General features: G+C 35.2%; 1 protein-coding gene across 3 annotated transcripts in view; it reads left to right on the top strand.

Moving 5' to 3' along the window:
* Window positions 1–22,300, top strand: part of VMP1 (vacuole membrane protein 1) — a 131,194-nt gene that overhangs the window by 65,067 nt on the left and 43,827 nt on the right. For all 3 annotated transcript variants that reach the window (XM_024127912.3, XM_024127913.3, XM_024127911.2), the window contains exon 7: window positions 5,467–5,598. In XM_024127912.3, coding sequence (XP_023983680.1) covers window positions 5,467–5,598 — 132 coding nt within the window. The remainder of the gene's footprint in view (window positions 1–5,466; window positions 5,599–22,300) is intronic.

Here is a 22,300-nt window from a genome sequence, read left to right as displayed (position 1 = left end):
TTAACTATTTCCTTTCCCATATTAGGGAAGTTTTCAACTATAATCTCTTCAAATATTTTCTGAGTCCCTTTCTTTTTCTCTTCTTCTTCTGGGACCCCTATAATTTGAATGTTGGTGCGTTTAATGTTGTCCCAGCAGTCTCTGAGACTGTCCTCAATTCATTTCATTCTTTTTTCTTTATTCTGTTCTGCAGAAGTTATTTCCACTATTTTATCTTCCAGGTCACTTATCTGTTCTTCTGCCTCAGTTATTCCGCTATTGATCCCTTCTAGAGAATTTTAAATTTCATTTATTATGTTGTTCATCACTGTTTGTTTGCTCTTTAGTTCTTCTTGGTCCTTGTTAAACATTTCTTGTATTTTCTCCATTCTATTTCCAAGATTTTGGATCATCTTTACTATCATTATTCTGAATTGTTTTTCAGGTAGACTGCCTATTTCCTCTTCATTTGTTAGGTCTGGTGGGTTTTTAGAACATCACCTTTGAAGCTCATTTATTTTCTTTTTTTTTTTTAGACTTATTTTATTATTTATTTATTTTATTTATTTTTGGCTGTGTCGGTTCTTAGTTGCGGCACGCGGGATCTTTTTTTGAGGCGTGCAGGCTCTTCATTGCGGTACGCGGGCTTCTCTCTAGTAGTGGCATATGGGTTTTCTCTTCTCTAGTTGTGGCACACAGGCTCCAGGGCATGTGGGATCTGCAGTTGTGGCTCGTGGGTTCCAGAGCACATGGGCTGTGTAGTTGAGGCTCGCGAGCTCATTAGTTGTGGCGCACAGGCTTAGTTTCCTCTCAACATGTGGGATCTTATTTCCCTGACCAGGGATCGAACCCATGTCTCCTGCATTATAAGGTGGATTCTTTACCACTGGACTACCAGGGAAGTCCCTAAACTCAATTATTTGTTAAGTTCATGGTTTTGGTTTTTGGGAGTTTTTTTCCTATTGTGGTAAAATGTACATAACATAGTTTACCATTTAACCATTTTTAAGTGCACAATTTACTGGCATTAAGTACATTCACAGTGTTGTATAACCATCACCAGTATCTACTTCCAGGACTTTTCTGTCTTCCACAAACAGAAACTCTGTACCCATTAAACAATAACTCCTCATTCCCTCCTCTCCCCAGCCCCTGGGGAGAGAGTAACCTCTCGACTTTCTGCCTGTATGAATTTGCCTATTCTTGATATCCAGTATAAATGGAATCATACAGTATCTGTCAGTTTGTGTCTGGCTTATTTCACCTAGCATAATGTTTTCAAGTTTCATCCATGTTGTAGCATGTATCAGAACTTCATTCCTTCCTGAAGTCATTTCAAAACTGACCTTAAGAGAAACTGGAAGCACATTTTCTCTCTTTTTTCATTTGTGAAACAATCTGCTAATTTTACTAGAATTGGTATAATTGTTTTTTAAACATTGCTGTAAAAGCCTTGCATTTCTCAGTGGTTCCAAGTTACCCTCCAAACTTTGGCTTTTAACCTCTGTTTCATGTTTGCAGTTGGAATATTTAATAGAAAATGGTTTTGTTTTTAAAGATTATTAACACACTGATAATACCAAACTACTATAATTTCTGAGTAGTCAGCATATGTAAAATTTTCTACTCCCCAGATTTTTACCATTAAACTTATAATTCCTAACATAGAAAAGCAAGATGCTGGTGATTTACCTGTGAATTCAGTTGACAAAACTTTTGAAAGTACAGAAATTGAGGATTTTTGTCCTCCCCAAAATCTTTTAATAAAATTGACACTCTAGTAAGATATTGTGTTTCTCTATTGGTTTTGCATATTTTGTGCATATTAAACTCTTCTCCAATTCAAGAAGCAGGGACTTCAGGATAATAAATTGATGTGCAGTGGACAGTTTTTAGTAGAGCTTTCTGAATTATTGCTTGACTAAATACCACTTGTCTTTCTTTTGCAATAAGGAAGCCAGTCATTTCTTCCCCTTAATTAAACTTGGGCTGACAGTTTTTAGTGTTCCACAATTTAGTTTTGTTTTTTTATGTTGATTTTGAAAGAATTATAAAATTGTTATGCAAGAAACATGAAATTATGGGACTTCAGTATCTAATTTGAGATAACTGACTAAACAAACTTCTGTGTCTGGAATATAATGTGTCTTGAGGGGACTGTCTGGATGACTATATTTCCTTTTTATTTATATGCATAAAAAATAGAACACTGGCTCATGATCACCATTCTTACTCCACTCTAATATGAGAAAACATGAACAGAATTAAAATATAACAATGAATATGGTCAACTAAGTATAAGACAGTTATGTAGCTCTTGATTTCATTTCAATCCATTATTACTTCCTTTTTAACTTTAGGGAAACTTGTCATGAGTTTGAATCATATGATTGCTTTCAGAACTATTCAACATTTGACTTAACATGTTTTAAGAGAAGTTTATGTTTTGAATAAAATGTTGCAATTAACTTTTCTTCCTACTTTTTGTCATGAAAAAATTTTTTTTAAGTACAGGGAATTATATAATTAATTCAATATATTATCACCCAACTTCCACTAGTGTTAACTCCTGGCTAATACTTTCATCTAGACCCCTCCTCACTCTGCTCACAATTATCTTGAAGCATATTCCAGGTAACATATCATATTTTATCTGTAAATATATCAAACTTAGGACTTAAAAACCATTGTCATACCTAAGAGAATTTAGGAATAGTCTCTTCAAATCAGTTACCCAGTTAGTGTTCAGATTTTTCTGATTGTGTTTATTTCTTTGTTTTTCTTTTCAAATATATTTGTTGATGAAACTGGATTGTTTGTCAAGTATAGTTTTCCACGGTCTGAATTTTACTGATTGTATTCCAGTTGGTGGAATTTAAATATGTTTCTCTGTTTCCTGTGAATTGATAGCTGGGTAGAGAGGCTTGAAAATAAAAATTTTTTTTACAAGAATACACTTTATAGTCTTACGTATTCTATCACGAAGTGCAGTAATGTCTGGTTGTCTTTCTGTTTATGATATTAGCAACATTATTATATAAGTCCATTATTTTACTAGGGTTTATAAAATGGGGGCATTCCAGTTGCATCATTTTTTTCTTTCGTTATTGACTGGAATACTTTTATAAAGAGAAACGTCTTATCACCAATTTGGTTACCCTGAGGTATCTTCCATATAGGTAAGACAGGATAAATAATTGATTGTTTCTCTTTATTTACCAGTTTTTAAAATAATTAGTTGGTTCTCTAACATCCTCCAAAGGTGACTAAATTAACTTCTCTTGTTTAGCAAAATATGATTTGTGTTTTCTTCCTATATCCTTCTTTGTATATATATATATATATATATATATATCTCCTCTCCCTCTTCTCTCTGTTCTTTAACTAAATATGGTCTTATTCTTTTGGCACTTAAGTATGTTCTTTTCATAACTCTTGGTTCACATGTGGATAATGCAGTTACACTTGGAGATGATTGATTTCACACACTGGAGTATAACACTGTGATTGTAAAATGTTTGAATTTCGTAATGTCCCTTGGGGATTCTTGTCAAGGCATTTGCAGGCAGAGCCATAGGACATAGCAAACAGTAAAGCCTATAAAGTTGCTTCTGAAAACTACCAAAGCTTTTTCATTCACTATGACTCAGGGCAGAGAAGCATGGCTCAAGGTTAAGAATTCTCCCAGAGACTACAGGCCTCTTGCATTATTATCTATCCTGTATTTAAGCCGTGTATGTCCAAACCAAGTTCCTGATTCTTTTACCTTTGTTTTTTTTTGTTTTTTTTTGTTTTGCTGTACGCGGGCCTTGGATGCGCAGGCTCAGTGGCCATGGCTCATGGGCCCAGCCGCTCCGCGGCATGTGGGATCTTCCCGGACCAGGGCACGAACCCGTGTCCCCTGCATCAGCAGGCGGACTCTTAACCACTGCACCACCAGGGAAGCCCTTTACCTTTGTTTTTCATCCTTATGTTCTAAGTTGATTTAAAAAAAAAAATTCTCTTCAAAAACAAGAATCCACAAAGTGACTGAAACATGAGTCACTCAGTGTCCTGAGGAAATCAACATTTTTCCTGTGGTGAAAATTTATCCATCCTAATGTTGAGATTTCAGGGGGCTTCCTGACCACAGTGTGTTAAAAGCTTTAACTCTGAACAAAAAAGTTGTATTGGGATTAAAACAACATCCTAAATATCAGAAGATTTCCTATATATCTAACAGCTATACTAGTGAATGCTCATTAGCAAATCATTTGAATATTTGAAAAGGGGGGGAACTGACAAAAATAACAGTGTATGTGTATATGTATATATTTACATATAAAATCTAAAAAAAAATAAAACAAATGAATGTTTATAACAAAACAGAAACAGAATTTCAGATACAGAGAACAAACTAGTGGTTACCATTGGGGAGAGGGAAGTGGGGAGGAGGGAACAAGATAGCCATAGGGGATTAAGAGATACAAACTACTATGTATAAAATAAATAAGCTACAAGGAAAATAGGCCAACAGTTTATAATAACTTTAAATAGAGTATAGTCTATAAAAATTTTGAATAACTGTTTTATACCTGAAACTAATACTATATTATAAATCAACTATACTTCAATAAAAAAAGAAATAACATTTCAAAAGTCTAGAAAACCATGTGCTATTTCTTTTTTTTTTTAATTTTTATTGGAGTATAGTTGCTTTACAATATTGTGTTAGTTTCTGCTGTTTCTTTAGCAAGTTCTTGTTTAAATTATCATTTATTTGATGAGTGAAGTTTTTAACTTGCTTTGCTGTGTGAAATTTTAAAAAGGGATGTTTTTCCAGGCTGAAACAATAAATGTCACCGTGCAGTTTAAAAAAAAAAAAAAAGCTAGTGGTTTTTGTTTTTCTTATTCTCTGACAGGTTTATTAGCTTTCAAATTAATGTAGGTTTTTAATCCCAACACAACAATATTGTGTTGTTTCAGCAAAGTGAATCAGCTGTACATATACATATATCTCCTCTTTTTTGGATTTCCTTCACATTTCGGTCACCACAGAGCATTGAGTAGAGTTTCCTGTGCTATACAGTAGGTTCTCATTAGTTATCTATTTTATACAAAGTATCAATAGTGTATATATGTCAATCCCAATCTCCCAATTCATCCCACCCACCCCTGCTATTTCTAAACTTAATAAAATGAAAAGAGATGTAAAAAGTAAGAACAGAGGATATAAGTAGAGATGCTAGAGAACTAACTTTAATTTAGTGTCTGCAGCGTACCAGGGATTGTCTAAGAGTTTTATGTATGTTATCTGGCCTGGCATTGTGTAAGTCAGTATTAGGGTATGATTCAAACTCATGTCCTCCTGATTGTGTAATATATCCTTTCCTCCCTAATACATGCATCTTAACATGCTTTTGGTGATATTGAAAAATAAAGATTTGATCCACTTAGTATCACTGTGTTGAGAAAATCTCATGTAAGTATTTTGGTTTTTTTACGTAGGGTATCGGTACAGCGATCGGAGAGCTGCCTCCATATTTCATGGCCAGGGCAGCTCGCCTCTCAGGTGCTGAACCAGATGATGAAGACTATCAGGAATTTGAAGAGATGCTGGAACATGCAGAGACTGCACAAGTAAGATCAGTGGGGAAAAAAATAGAATACTTTAATTATCCCTTAAAGAGGTTACGATTAAGGTAAATTTTTTAACGGTTACTCTGAAGAAGAAAACTGCCAATGTAAACACATAGTTTAGTATAAAATATTTAGAAAAGCTGAGATATGAAAATGATTATACTCATGATCTTAGAATAGAGAAATACAGAGTCAACAAGACAACTCAGACTAAACCAGGGTAAATTCATGTGGCCAGGGAGGTTAAGGAGCTGAAACATTATTTGTCCATTATGTGTTTATAAGTATTACCAAGCAGACCATTGAATAAGTAAGGGGGATAAATAGGTGGACCAGGCTATGAATCCAAAATAATAGAACTTCCTAATTAATGTTTTGAAAGTAACACCAAAATAGTTTACCATGTTTAGAGGAAACTTAGCTCCCAATTAAGAAGGGGCAATTAAGATAAACTTATCCTTTGTTGCGGGGAGGGCAGGGGTTGGCGGGGGCTGAGGCTGAGGCCTTTTACACCTGAGCACAAACTATATATCAACCTGTATCTTAATGTTACAAAATAGGTGTTGTTTCTTTGTAGGAAAATTCCTATGAACATTATTAACTGATTGAGTCTCCATCTTAGGGATGATAGTAGAAATCAACATAGACATAAATAAAAAGGATATAAAAGAGATTCTTGAAAGTTTTCATCTAAAATACATCTCATTCCCCAGATTTGATCTAAATTGTCTTATTATTGTGCATCTCTAAGTGCATGTGCCCACATAAGTACGCATAGATTTTTTTGTTCAGTGAGTTCATAGTTTTCTTCTCGGTGGAATCTGAAACCCCAAACCCACTACCCTAGAGAGGGAAAAAAATATTTTTTTTAAATGACAGATGTCCTTTTTTTAAAAAACATTATTATATGGAAATCAACTATGGATAGTTATAGTTTTTAATTGAAAACAAACTTTCAAATATGAATGTAGAATAGCCAAACATAAAACAAAGCAGTCAAAGAGCTCTGGCCATCTCTCTGCATGGAAAGAGGCAAATTGTCCTTGTATCTGCTTTGTTTTAACCAAATATTGTGCCTTTCTTCCTCACATCATAATGTTTATATTAATGCTAATAATTATTACTAATAATTACTAATAATACTTTTTAATTATTTTTAATGCTTTTTAAAGTCCACTATCTGATTTGACCCTAGTGTTAACTCTGAGGTAGTATGGAAAGGTACCATTTTTCTAATTTTATAGAAAACTGCAGATCTAGAAATTGTTACCTCCCAAGTTTTACATGCTTAGAAGTAGAGCTGGAACCAGAACTCAGAATGGCAGTGTCACTGGTAAATTCCATTTACTGAAACAATGTCCATCTATAGACATAGGTAGTTGAGTATCCCCATTTGTGATAACTGATACCTCTGTCATTTGTGGCACTAATTAATGCATGTCATTTAACATATCAAAACCTTTTATCATCTATATAAAATCAGCAAGTTGAAGTAGAATCAGTCTAAGATGGTGTGCAGCTTTAAATGTTCATGCTGTGGTTGAATACCAAACAGGTATAAGTACTGTTCTCTATTAAGCCAACTAATGTATTGTGATTATTTTCCTTAAAGTTTTTTTGTTTTGGAATTAATATTTTTTTAATTTGCATAGTTTCCTCAATCTCTTCTTTCTACCAGCTCTGTGAAACACTTCTCAAGATCACTTTCCACTTGGTAATGCATTTAAATTAATATCATTTCTATTTTTTTTCTTGGAGTCATCACTCTGGATTCCCCCATGCTCCCACTCTAGTCTGTATGTGGTGTTTTCTTGGCCCTCTGCGCCATTGCTTCTCTCTTGATTTGGATCCCTTATCTTGCTCTTTCTTGATTTACTCCCTAATTTTAGTTGAACATATTCTGCGGTACCTTTCTGAGAAGGGATAAATAGAAGGAAAATTCTTAAAATGCTGTATTCTTCATTTACACTTAATCAGTTAGATGAATATAGGATTCTAAGTTGAAATCATTTTTTAATTTAGAATTTGGAAGGCATTTCTCAATCATCTTCAGGCTTCTGGTGTTGATAGTGATATACCTAATGCCATGCTGAGCCCTCTTTATAGGTAGTCTTTTTGGTTGTTTTGGTTTTTTCTCTAGAAGCTTGTAGATTCATTATCTGAGGTATGGGTCTTTTTTAATATTTATTCTGCTAGGCACTCAGGAAACTTGTCAACCTAGAGTCCACTAGTTTTGGGAAACATTCTTTTTTTTAAAAATAAATTTATTTATTTTTGGCTGCCTTGGGTCTTCGTTGCTGCACACGGGCTTTCTCTAGTTGCGGTGAACAGGGACTACTCTTCGTTGCGGTGCGCGGGCTTCTTATTGCGGTGGCTTCTCTTGTTGCGGAGCACGGGCTCTAGGTGCGCAGGCTTCAGTAGTTGCAGCACACGGGCTCAGTAGTTGTGGCTCATGGGCTCTAGAGCACAGGCTCAGTAGTTGTGGTGCACGGGCTTAGTTGCTCTGTGGCATGTGGGATCTTCCCGGACCAGGGATTGAACCCGTGTCCCCTGCATTGGCAGGCGGATTCTCAACCACTGCTCCACCAGGGAAGCCCCATTCTTGTATTTTTTCTGTGTCAGTTTACCCTCTTTGGTCTCTACTCTTGCTTTCTGGAATTACCATTATTTTGATATTAGGACTCCAACACCCATCATTTTAATTTTTTTAATAATTTTCCTTCTAATATTTATCTCATTTTACTTTGTGTGCAATTTCCTCAACTTTATCTTCTATAATCTAATATTAAAATGTTTTTCCACTGTCATATATTTATTTTCAAAAAGCAATTTGTATTATACTTCCCCAAAAATGGCTTATCCTATCTTTTTGAAGGCATTTAGTTTCTTCAAGTTTTCAATACTCCAGGCATTTCTTTTTTTTTTTTCCCCTTTGTCTGTTCTGTTTCCTGTTGGAAGCTTTCCTCAAAGTCTGGTGATCTTTGTTTTTCTATTTATATGTAAGAATAAGGCACATAAAAGCCAAATGGAAGCTATGTGTGTGGAGGCAAGGTATAGGAGTGGCAGGCCACCTGGCTTATTGGAACCTCTGTATATCAGTTTTTGTGCATCTTTCCTTTGGAGTAGTTCAGTTTCTTTAGTGGTGGATCTTCCATTTCCTTGCCTTGGGAATATAAATCTTGCTGCTGACATTCTAAAGCTAAGCTGTAGAAGGCAGGTTAGAGATCTTCATTTACTGAGTAGACTTTCACTTAACCTACTTTGTGGTAAGTCCATGGATGCCTGCACAAAGATATCCTGAGTCCAGAACCTTTGATATACTTTCTAGAGACTATACTTGATGTCTTTTTCGGGACTAGGGGAGGAAGCTGTCTGGCTGTGCTAAGTACTTTGTATACAGTCTCCTTGTTTTCAGCCCTACCCCAGTTTCTTCTGCAGTTCTGCTGATGATCCTTTGTGGAGTTCTGTAGTGCAAATCACTTTGCTTTTCTTCTATATCTTCCACTGCAGCCTCTCTGGTATAATCTTTTCTTCCCATCTGCCCCTGTCTTCATTTATTAATACTAGTTTCATCAAAGACAGAGTTCAGTGTTTCTATTTGGGGTCATTATTAAGATAAAGGGTGTTCCAGTTATCTATTGCTGAGTAATGACTCCCCCCGCCCCAGTATTTAGTGCTTTGAAACAAGAATAGTTTATATTGCTCACAACTGTGCAATTTAGGCAAAATGGCTTGACTGTAAATTGGAGTATCTACTTCCAAGATGGTTTGCTTATATAACTGACAAGTTGATTCTGTCTGTTGGTTTGGAGTTCAGTTGGACTGTTAGTTTGGGACCTCAGGTTACTCTTCATGGGGCTTCTTGGGTTTCCTCATATCATGGCACCTGAGTTCTAACAAGTGTTCTGAAAGAACCTTGCTGGAAGATGCAAGGCTTCTTGTAACCTAACCTCAGAAATCCCAGTCACTTTGCCACACTGTGTTGGTGAAGTAGGTCACTAAAGGCAGCCCAGATTCAGAGGGGAATTAGACCCACCTCTCAATGAGAGGAGTAAGTAAAGAATTTGTAGCCATCTTTAACCTGTCACAGGGGCAACGGTCTTATTTGGTCATCTTGAAATAGAACACTTACTATACAAACTAGAATTTCTCTAGGAGGGGGAATGAGATGGTAATTGATCTTGAAATCATATAATATGAGAAACTGTTGAAAAGAATTTAGACATGTTTCCTTGAAAGGGGGAATTGATGAGTTTGTCAAATATTCAGAAGTTGTTACACTCATGAGTTATACTCATGCTGAGAAACTATAGAGGTAAACTTTGTCTTAGAATTAGCCAGTGAAAGTTTTCTGAGGCTCACATTGGCTCAATATTTAAAAAAAAAATTCCTATAAATTTTAGTTGTGTACAAATGGGATTGCTATTTCAAAAAAGAATGAGTTCCTTGTCTCCCTCTATGTGATACCTTTCATGGATCCATGCATAGCGACTCCCCTCATTGAGTAGAACATTAGCTGGATGACTCATTTCATTCTTCACAATTTTTTGATTCTTGGATTATAAATAATACATTCTGTAAATTAGTTACCATCTAAAAGCTCAACTTCCAAAAATTCAGGTCTCCTAGAATTTGATGAAGAAGTAAATCACGCTTCATCTTATACGTGTAATTTGAGCTCTCGAAGACTTTTACATCTTGAAGACTCTATATCTTTATCTACCATTAGGGTAATAATCTTTTTCCTTCATCCCTTATGGCCATGATGATGATGATGATGATGATGATTATTATTTTGGCTGCGTTGGGTCTTCGTTGCTGCATGCGGGCTTTCTCTAGTTGCGGCGAGCAGGGGCTACTCTTCATTGCAGTGCGTGGGCTTTTTATCGTGGTGGCTTCTCTTGTTGTGGAGCACGGGCTCTGGGCTCACAGGCTTCAGTAGTTGCAGCACGTGGCCTCAGTAGCTGTGGCACGTGGGCCCTAGAGCACGTGGGCTTCGGTAGTTGCAGCACATGGGCTCAGTAGTTGTGGCACACAGGCTTAGTTGCTCCATGGCATGTGGGATCTTCCTGGACCAGGGATTGAACTTGTGTCCCCTGCATTGGCAGGCAGATTCTTAACCACTGTGCCACCAGGGAGGTCCCCACAATACTTCTGATGGTCATGAGGTTTGACTGTTTTCATCCTATAAAGCCAATAATTACCATCACTGTTTTAGGATAAACTTTATATTTCTTATTCCCTAGTTTCATATTTGCTTATATTAAAAAATCAAGTAAGCAAAACGTACACTTCTGTTTCATGTTCTTTAGTCAGAAATTATATACTCTTTATGAACATTTTATTTAAAATTTTTACCCCAAATTACAATTGTATGTACTGTCAATTGTTTATATAAACTAGAAAACAGTATAATAAAAGAGTAACTTATTCCTGACAATTTTGTCATCTTCCCTATTAATTTTCTTTCTAAGGTCAATAAAAATCTGTGTGTAAGGCACTCGAGTGAAGTGCCTCAGTACAAACAATGAAGTAGAAGATATTTTGCCTGATTTGAATAGGAAAAACATTCAGGAACACACAGCCGGTGAATCTCAGAGCCAACACCCAACCCAGTTTTCTGACTTTGAGATTAGTGCTTTGCTTACTGTAAGCCAGCATAGCAACATTTTCATCCAGGTTAATGCAACAAAAAATGAAGAACTGATTAAAAAAAATTTTTTTCTTTCTGTTACATTTGATTTGATTTTTCTTTTCTTTCTTTATTGCCTTTCATGCTTTTTTTCACCAGTATCCATCGGTTTTGTGGCTTCTTATAGATTTCAGTATATGTAGGTTTATTTATCCCTACATACTTTTTCCCAGGTGTAGACAAGGGGTTATGAGGCTTTTAACTTTTGTTTATTTATTTTGCAGGTTGGGGAGGGGGCTGTTGCCAGATTTCCACATTTTAAATTAGCTGAGAGAGTACTAATGTTTTAATTCATTAGTCAAAGAAGAGTTTTGCAAAATAAGTTTGCCAAATATAAGGTTTTTGTTTTTGTCTGTCCTTGCTTAACACTGTGTAGAATATTACTATATCCAAGTAAGATACCTCACCTGCTTTTTTTTTTCGTTTTTTTTGTTTGTTTTTTGTTTTTAATTTGGGTGAGTTGGGTCTTAGTTGCAGCACGCAGGATCTTTCATTGCAGTGAGCGGGCTTCTCTCTAGTTGTGGTGTGTGGGCTCCATAGTTGTGGCAGATGGGCTCAGTTGCCCCACGGCATGTGGGATCTTAGTTCCTTGACCAGGGATCAAACCTGCATCCCCTGCATTGGAAGGCGGATTCTTAACCACTGGACCACCAGGGAAGTCCCTCCTCAGCTGTCCTGTTACACTTTTGTGATGCATCCTTGTGTTTGTTTTTCATTTTCACTATGCAAATAAATTTACAACAGTTTTGTCATTTTATGTCTAAATCAGTGATATTGCAAACGTTTTTTGTTTTTAGTAACAAATTTGTCTTAGGCTCTTTGCTTCTGTTATTTTTTCCAGGTTTGCATATTTTCAAATTATGTTAGTGCTTATAAATTGAAACATTCCAGAAGTATTAAAAGTAAAAAGTGAAAGGGCACACACACCTACTCCCCAAAGTAGGATAATAACCACCATATTCTAGACTGTTTTCTGTGTATGGAACACTTTTTTTTTAATAAAAGCTAAAATCGTACCATATATATTAGTCTTAGACTCCTTTTTCACATATATATCATAGACATTTGATACTGATTTTTAAAATTGTATTCTTATTACAAAGTGATTACGTACAGCTCATTGTAGAAAATTGGTATTTGTATACTTAAAAAAAAATCCCTTCATCCTTCATTCTTTTTCTCTGTAAATATTTGTGAGTGAATCATATTCTATTTATTGTTTTATGACTTGTTTTGAATATAAAAACATACTGTGAACATTTTTCAGTCATCAAATATTTTCCACATCTTTGGTTTTTTTTAGTAATTTTCTTTGTGACTACAAAGTATGTTTATTGTATAAAATGTTGAAACCACAGAAAAAGGAAAAAACTCTTTCGTCTGACTGGTTCGTTTACCCATTTTTTTATATTTAGTGTATTTTTCATTTTCTTATTGATTGACATTTTTAAGGAGATTCCTTTTGTCATATGCTGCCAGTAATTTTTCCATATTGTTCACTGTGTGTTTTACTATGTTTTGCTTTTTGGATAAAGAAGTTCACATTTTTGTCTTTATTCCAATATCTTAGATGTTTCCTTTTGGAGTCCTGCCTAAAGTTATCTTCCTGAACCCTTATGATTATGTAGTAGATATTCTGCTGCATTTCCTTTTAGTATTTTTATGGTTTTATTCTTTTACCTTTAAATCTTTTATCTGTTAAAATATTTTTACCAATCATATAATGTAGGAATCTAAGTTTCTCTTTTTCAGGTCATTACCCATTTGTGTATTGTTCTAACACTATTTTCCCAGTGATTTTAAGATGTTAGTTTTCTCTTACGTTTTACTGTTATAAGTTGGATATTATATTTTTGTAAATAGTTATTAATGGTATATAAAAAGATACTAGGTTTTTATTTGGTAATCTGTAAGTTTCCTGACATCTTTTTAGTTATAGCTTATTGATTGTGATTGTGATTTAAAAGTTTTTATAGTAATCAGTTTCATAAAGATCCAAAAGTTTATCTGACTTTGGTGCTGGAATTTCCTCATCGATGCATGTATTTTGTAAAACCCCCAATTTGACAAGAGCAATAAAAAAGTTGGATCAACTGTAGCTAAAATAGCAAATTAAGTAAAATGAAATGGGGTGGGAAATGTGTTTTTTATTCTTGAAGGTAAAGGCCTTTGGTAGAATAAGTTTATCAGCAGGAAGAGTGAAAAAAACCTTGGCTCTCGTTACTTTACCATGTGCTGTCCAGCTAGGTTAAAGGGTGTATATGCTTTTACTAGGAAACGGTTTCTAGGTAACAATTTTAAAGCTAAGTATTTACTTAAATTCCAGTTTTGACTGATGGTTGGATTTTGTTCTGTAGGTATTTGGGGGAGAAAAAAAAGATTATTAATGCATTTATTTGAATTCTGATTCTTTATGGTACCTACTTTATTTTTGTGACTACAGTATTGAGATTGGGCAGTATTTTTCCACTAAGCTGACTTCCTTTTGCTCTTGGCTTTCTATCATGTTTTTACTAGATGTCTGTGGGAGGTAGACATGAATGAATGTAGCTTCCTATGACCTTGAACAATTCTAGCATCATTTATAAGAGTTACGTCTAGAGAGCTGTTATGTGCTTTGTGGACTGTTTCATGCAAGGTTTAATTATTCCCTTTATGATCTTTTTCTTCTTTGTTCCTGATTTCTGTTAATGATATCATTGTCCTCATAATCACTTGGAGTCCAAATTTGAATCATCTGACTCCCTCCTCTCTTCACATATCCAGTCATTCTTCAGGCCTGTTGATTCTACCTCCACGGTATCTTCAAATTTGTCCTCTCTTTTCCCTTCCCACTGCTGGTTCATGGCTTTATCACTTCTCCACTGAACATTTATAGTGACTTCCTAATAGGTCTCCTCTTTAGTAGCCTTTTTTTCCCCCAATCTATTTCCACAGAAAGCAACAAAAAACAATTTTCTGAAAAACACCTCTGGTCATGGAACTTTGCTGCTCAAAAATCTTCCCAGTCCCTGGAAATTGTCTCTTGCTTTATCTTTCTTATGTCACTTATCACTTTCTACCTTCTTTTAGAACTGTGAGCTTTTCTCATCTTACCCAGGAGTTTGTAAGCTCCTTGAGAGGAGGCCACAAAAATATTTGTATTTTTGGCTGCGCCTGCATGGTCTTGCACATACTACTCACGCAGTAGATACTTTGAATGAACTAAGAAATATCAGTGAAGAGAGAAAATGTACCATTACATGAAACATGTTCACTTAATATTCAGTCTTTTTTATTAACATCACAAATAAGATTTTTTATTTGTCACCCTTACAAGTCTGACTTTTAAACAGTTTTTTGGACTGGTGACTCATATCCATCAGCTTGTTCAAGTTTAGTACCTGTCTCATCCCCAGTAGCTTTTCCAGAACTACTGCCTTCATCATGAAACATGAGTTTTCCCATTTCAGACTTGGGGTTTACTTTTCTAACAGAGACATCAGAGAGCAGATAAATAGATTGGCAAGCCTTTTCCATGTCTTTTCCAATGCTGTCTGGAATCCGTTTTTTGACAATTTCTTTCAAGTCATCTTCTGGTTTTGACAGACCTGTTGGTGCTAACAGTGAGGTTTTCTGAATCTGATTGTTGCATTTTTAATAAAAACAGCACTGGATAGATGAAGTTAATAATCATCAGTAGTCTTGACATCAACATGAGCTTCAGTCATGGGCTGCCATTTTTTGACCGTGGAACACATTTTGTCATAAGCAAGATCCCTGCCACGGAAATTAGACAGTTTTTGCCCTGAACATCCTCAGTAATTAGCTTGAATTTTCTAAATGCAACTTCATCATTCTGCAGATCAGCAAAGCTCACTTCAAAACATGACCCTTGAGGCCATCCAATGTGATTTTGGTTCCTTGAGTTTTTGTGGCCAGTTTTTCCTGTATTTTTATATTGAACATATCTGGTGCTTTCACATCATACCGATCTTTCTTAGAAAATGGATCAACCACTTTCCTCTAGGCTCCCTTTTTGCTGCCTTTTGTAAGGTGCTTATTCTTGCAGACTGCCGTGTTGCTCAGCCAAAAGGGAATATTCAGCCTTACTCCAGTGCAAAATAAAATATAAAATATGAAATACGGTGAACACAGAAATCATCTTACATAAAAAAGGTTGAACTGTTTTGCATCTTTGAGTTTAATAATCATCTGATTGGAAAGCACTACAGAATTTACAGAATCTTTCATTCAAAAAAAAAATCATCTGAGAGCAAGGGTTGAAGATAATATAGTAGACATCATTAAGTTAAATGACTTATAATTTTGAATTCACATTAAGTAAAATAGTGCTTGTAAAGTTCTGTACTTTAGAAAAAAATAAAGGTTATTGTGGTGACTTGTTTATTCTATAAGCTATATAACCAAAGAAAAAGGTAAATTAAAGACATGAGAAATAAAAGAGTTTGAAAAAATAAAGTAACTTATTTGCTTGATGTACCCTAAAAGATTAGGGCAGCCACTATTATTGAAGTAATGGGGAACGGGAGCATGGGTGGTTGTATTTTTGTGTTTAAAACTTACACAATAGGGTAGGAATGTTGTACATATTTACTTAGAAGAATATGGTTTGAATAAGTTTGCTTTCCTAAACGACATCTGTCCAAGTGACCTAGCTGCTTGGATTGTTTTTCATAAAATATTAGGTTGCTGACTGTGAAAGTTACTATCACTATAGAAAATTGAGAAATAAGTTAGAAATAAGAAATTTAAATTTCTTAGAACTTATCTTTTAAAATAATACAGTCTTTTCCTCCATATTTATAGTGGTTAGCTTTTCTTTCTATTGGGTATAATTCATGAGTCTGTACACCACCTTCATTAACTAGTTCCTCAAAGGCTGTTTTATAATTTCTGGATTTAATTTTATTTTAAGGGAATGTTTCTTAGCTTCTGTTTAGGACAGCAGTATTTAAATTAATTAATACTTGCCATTTACACTTAGTCTGATTTATTAAAACTAAGTCCCCAAGTTAAGTTTAAATACTAATATCTTTTACTAGCTTGTATTAAATATATTTAAGGCTGAAAATACCTTTTTTGGAGGGGTTTAATAGGATCCATCTCCTATTCAGAAATTTCAAGTTATTTACATTATTTTATTAGTGAAAACACATAAGTGATGAACCAAAAAAAGTTCATCAGTTGTAATGTGGTTTTTTTTTTATAGAATACTGAGTAATATCTTTTTTTTAGTTGAAATATAGTTGATTTACAGTGTTTCAGGTGTACAGCAAAGTGATTCGGTTTTATGTGTATATATATATTCTTTTTCAGATTCTGTTCCATTGTAGGTCATTACAAGATATTGAATATAGTGTAGTTCTCATTCTTATGGCTAGTGCATTTTCTTTGTATGCAGAATAGATTATCCAGAGAACATCCCCCAAAGTACAAGGTGATAGTTAAAGGGGTTTGGGGGGGGTTTTTTTTGGCATTCTTTTGATAATGATAGAGTATATGTTTGATCATTTGAGTTTAGAGACAATGGGAAAGCATTTAATAATGATTATTTATACATTCACTAAAGTGCTTTAACCTTCCTTTGATGCTATTTTTTGTTAAGCACATTTTCCTATGAAGTGTTTGTAGTTGCACACACCATGTCAGTGCCTGCTGGTTTTTCCTCCTGTGAAGTATCTGTTCTTTTATATACAGAGATTTATGAAAGAGTTCATGGCGTGGATGATCAGAAACCCAACAGGACTCATTTTCATATAATTTAGTGCCAGTTGAATACTCTGGGTGCTGGTTGTTGCTGGGACCTGTTTTTGACTCTGTTGAACCTTTACTGGCTGTGGTTTGTCTGGCCATCACATGACTTCTCTGAAAATTCCCCCTCCCCTTCATTTCCAGTAAACTGTTTGAGTAGGAGTGAGTCAGAGTGAAACCAGCTTCCCTGTAACCACAGGGCTTGTTAAAGAATTTGTCAACGTGGACTCTAGAGGGTTTGCATTAAGCTTTGCAGTAACTGCTATGGTTTGTGTTGCCTCAGGAGTTCCACAGAACAGCTTCCTGTTCTCAAGATCTCTTGCTTGTTTGCAAAGGGTTAAACTGATCAACTTTACCATAATGAACATTAGAGACACATGTTAAACACATTTATTTATCACTTAAAGGCTGTGTCAAAGCTACCAAGGCTTATTGTAGTTTCTCTTTTCAGAATCAACCAACCACACCCAACAACGTTAAGTTTTTGAAAAGGCAGGCCTGCTAGATCTTCTTTCAGAGCTGGCTCATAATTTTACCACAAAGTACCATCAAGATTAAGCAATTTTAAGTGGTCTCTTTTGAAGGATTCTGTTGCAAGATATTGCGACTACTAGCACAGTTAGCTTTTTGTACACAAAGGTCACTTACTTGCATTTGGTTCAACAAGAAAAGGTAGCACTTAAAATAGTTGTGTAGTTGTAGTTTCTAAGCACACTTAGCATGAATTATGGTGGAATTCTTAATACCTCATTTTATTTGCTTTCTCAGGAAGATTTCACTTTATTTTGAATTCTTCTCTTGCCCCTCCACTCCCAGACTTTTAATCTTTCTTCGTTTTCTGACTCTTCTCATTTTCTTTAACCCATTCTTATAGTAGTATTAACAGGAAAGAGAGTTGCAATTTGATTCAAACTGCCAAGTGAATGGCCACTGGGAAACTTGTCTGCTCATTGTGCACTCCTGAACCTGTTTATTTTTACACGTTCATTTCTGTATTTAACCATGTCATCTTGGCCAGACTTTTATTTTAAAAATAAATTTAGAGAATACATTTAAACTTAACGTCCTAAAAATCATTTTTATTCTGCTTACCTTTTTTGTAACAAAATAAATTTAGGGAAAAGAACATGGTAGAAAATTTTGAGCTAATTATTCCTCACAGGAAAGAATACTACAGAATAATGGAAGTTTAAAATTGTTTATATTCTAACAATGCTCATGAACTCTCAATGATCAAATTAAAATAGAAGAGAAACATTAGTTTTGACGAAGAAGCATTCTAATTGAAATTAGAAGATTTAAAAATGAAAATAAGAGGTTAATACAGTCGTTTACAAAGCGCAATAAGTAATGTTTAAGATTTTTCTTGTTAGTTTGCTTTAGACATTGGAGAAAAATATAGTTTTGTTTTATGTCTGCTTCGTTTTTCTCATTTGCACACCTGTTTACAGCTACGGGGTGGAGGCGATAAGCATTAGACAGGCATTAGGTTACCTTTGTTAAACTAATTTAAAGATTTTACTCAGGTTTGTGTTTCAAACACCTTTTGTAAAATGCCTTTAGAAAGGCCCCTTTTATTGAAACTTAGACCAACAGACTGTATGTATGCTGTGCTTTTGCTCGAGTTTGCAAATCAGTAACACACTAAATACACATCCCCCCTCTGTTGTAACTGCTGAATGCTTCTAGGGATCCTGGCCTAAAATCAGAGTTAGTGCGAGACATGGACAGCAGAATAACTATTATGCTCATTTCCTATTACAAAAGGTGTTTTCGTTTCTAATTCGTCAAGGTTCTTGGTTTGTCGTAACAGATATGTAGTTCTTTCTTGCTGAGTATTTAAGAAAATTTCTCTTGGTAGAGTGTTCTTCCCATTTTCCTGTCTTGGGCCTTACCATGAAATAAACATGACTATCGTGCTGTTGAACTAAAGGGCTATGTAGAGACACCAGGAAGTAGGCATGGTAATTAATACAGTGCTCCCCTCAAAAGTAGGCATGTACTCTAGACTTCCTTGTCCACTTTCCCTGATAAGGGTCTGCATCCATTAATTTATCAAAACTTGTAAAAATTTATTTTTACTACTTCTTGAGGTAAAGACTTCAGTAAGTTCATAGGCTGTTATTTAAAGCCATGCTTCCATTTGTTTGTTTTAAATTTGCCTCTTTCACGTTATAAAGGGTGCTACCCTCATTCTAGTATTGTAAGATTTTTTGCTCCGGACGCGCAGGCTCAGCGGCCATGGCTCACAGGCCCAGCCGCTCCACGGCATGTGGGATCTTCCCGGACCGGGGCACGAACCCGTGTCCCCTGCATCGGCAGGCGGACTCTCAACCACTGCGCCACCAGGGAAGCCCTGTAAGATTTTTTTTTAAACACTTTTCCTTTCCTCTTTTCATAACTTTATAGATTTTAGTCAGTTACCTTTTCAGCCTTTCTTAAAAAAAATAATCATTTACTTTTTATATCTAATAATTCATTCGTGCTCCCCCCCATGGATCTTTATCTAATTCTTTTACATTTTTTCTGACGTGAAGTTGTCAGAACTGCATATGATTTTCCAGGGACAACCACACTACTGTACTTGTGTTTTTTCAGATTTCTACAACCACAGTCCTGTTTGGCAATGCATTTTGCTGATGTTTTTAATAAATTGTTTACTTCAATAAACTGTTTACTTGGGAGACCACTCCCAGTTCCCTTTCCTTTGTTCATAACTGAAAACTTTTATAACCCATCACTTTATCTATCTATCAATCTATCTATCTATCTCTCTCTCTCTCTATATATATATATATTTTTTTTTTAGCCATGTTGCATGGCTTGCAGGATCTTAGCTCCCTGACCAAGAATCGAACCCAGGTTCTCAGCAGTGAAAGCACAGTGTCCTAATCACTGGACTGCCAGGGAATTCCCCATCATTTTACATTTAAATAATTTTTCCCTAAATGTGTTATCTTACTGTTATCCACTTTGAAACTTACCTTCCACGTTTCCTTTTTCTCTCTCAAGTTTACATGATCTTTAAATTTATTGCCATGATTTTGGCACTTTATAATTTTAATTTCAGCTGTAGGTTTAGAACTTAAACTCTGTTCCTTTTTTCAGGACCATTTATAAACTTGTTAAGTGGGATGATTGGGTCTATCTTAGGAAAGAATCCCACTATTTACATTTCTCATCATAGAGATGATGCCATTTATCTTTATCCGTTGTTTTCGGTCTCTTAAGTTTCCTGTCCCTGACAATTTTGTAAATTCTGTACTGACCTAGTTTTCATAGCTTTGCATGTCTGAGTTCATCTCAACCATTTTTACTTTTTTCCCCCTTATTTTCATTCACAGTATTATTGTTCTTACATACACAGTAGATTATCATATGCTTTTTGTTTAAATTCCAGTCTTAATCTGGAAATAAAAGTTATTCATTAGTTACTTACAACCAAAATACAATCAATTATAACTGCTAAAAATGAAGGGTGATTGTTTTTTTCCCCCCGGTAGCATCAACTAAGATTTGGTAAATACCCTTTCTTGTGAGACATGAGAAGATCACATGAGGAGATACTGGCTTCAGACAGGAAAAAGAGAGAGAAGAAAAGAAAAATGCATTACTTGTGTAATGTGTCATTTCTAATAAATCTTGCATACTCAGACATTTTCCCTGAGTGTCTAGAGCACTGTTCTTCTTGGACTACAGTGTTCGTCAAGTAGAGGCCAGGCAGGCACTGATAGGAGTGGATGCCGGCCTGCCTGCCTTCCTAAGAATTACCATATGGTGTCTTTTCAACAGAACGCTAAGCAGGGATAGAGAGAGGAAAAGGAAGCAGCAGATACTGGCTGGTTTTACTGCTGGTAACTTGGACTGTGAAAAGGAGGAAAAAACTCTGTATAGTTATCTGGATCTTCCAAAAATACTGCTCTACTTTTTATCTGAACATGTTAACAAATGCTGACGGTCAGACCCTGAGAAAGTCTCCTGAAACCTTATTTCTTCCATCTCTTCTTTGCTCCTAGACTACCCAAGAGATATTTTATGTCTAATAGATGATTTGTGAGTTTTACAATTAGTAATCATGGTGAGGTGACCATTACAGATGTAAACAACTAAAGAATTTCCTCTTATTTCCTGGAGACAAGAATACGTTAAGAACTAGCATTCATGTGTAGTAATCTCATCCATCGTTACCCTCTTGTCATGGAGTATTTGGTAAACTAATTGGTTGCACTGCAAGGCAGATTTAATAAATTTTCAATTCTTAATGCATTTCCTTCCTTTCCTCCTTCCTGCTTTATAGCCCTGTTCCTTCCTTGATATTAACATGTTGCTCCTCTCTTTTTGAAATTAGAAACAAAACAAAACAAAAGCCTCTCATCCCCTTGTGATATTGCCCTAGAACTGAGCTCACATAGTGTCTGACTAAGAATTCTGACAAGATATTTTATTTCATTGGTTCTCAGGGTGTTTTTCTTGATAGTAATGTCAAGTAATATCAGTCTAAACAATTTTGTCCCATAATCAGTTTTGTCTCTTAATTATCACGGTGATAGATATTATTATCATCATTTTGCAGAAAGGATGAAGAAACTGTGGCTCAGGGAAGTTTGAAAACAACAAAGTTGGTGCTCTATCATTTGATGTTGCAGTAAATCTGTAGAATTGGTGTTCTTATATTCTGTTTCTCTTTTTCATGCTTTCCTTTTCATTTTTTCAGTTTCCTTTTCAAAGTCAGTAGGTTTCCTGAGTCATCTCTTTCCCCATCTCTACCAATTGCAACCCACCCACCATCCACATATACACACTAGATTATTTATTTATCTCTCAAGGGAAAAAACTTGCTGGAACAGTCTTCCTCTACATTCTTAGCCTGGCTTATTCCCTCACCTCCTTTAGGTTTTTAATTAAACGTCACCTTTTCTGTCAGGCCTTCTCCAAACATCCTATTTAAAATTACAACTTGCCTGCCACCCCATTTTGTAGTTGTTGTCTCCTCCCATTAAACTGTAAGCTCCATGAGGATCCAGATTATCAGTTTGATTCAGTGTTGTATCCGTTGCTCCTATAATAGCATTTGGCATGTAGTAAACTCTTGCTAAACGTTTATAGAATTAATGGTCAAACCACAATGTCCTCATCTTATATTCTTTATTACCATGCATGCATATACCATATATATATATATATATATATATATATATATATATAGTAGTTACCAGCTTTTTGGGGTTGAATTTAATTGCTTTTAAATAAGAATTT

Source organism: Physeter macrocephalus, chromosome 14, assembly GCF_002837175.3.
Source record: "Physeter macrocephalus isolate SW-GA chromosome 14, ASM283717v5, whole genome shotgun sequence".
NCBI lineage: Eukaryota > Metazoa > Chordata > Mammalia > Artiodactyla > Physeteridae > Physeter > Physeter macrocephalus.
The sequence above is the reverse complement of the archived record's forward strand: the minus strand, read 5'-3'. Positions and strand labels throughout refer to the sequence as shown.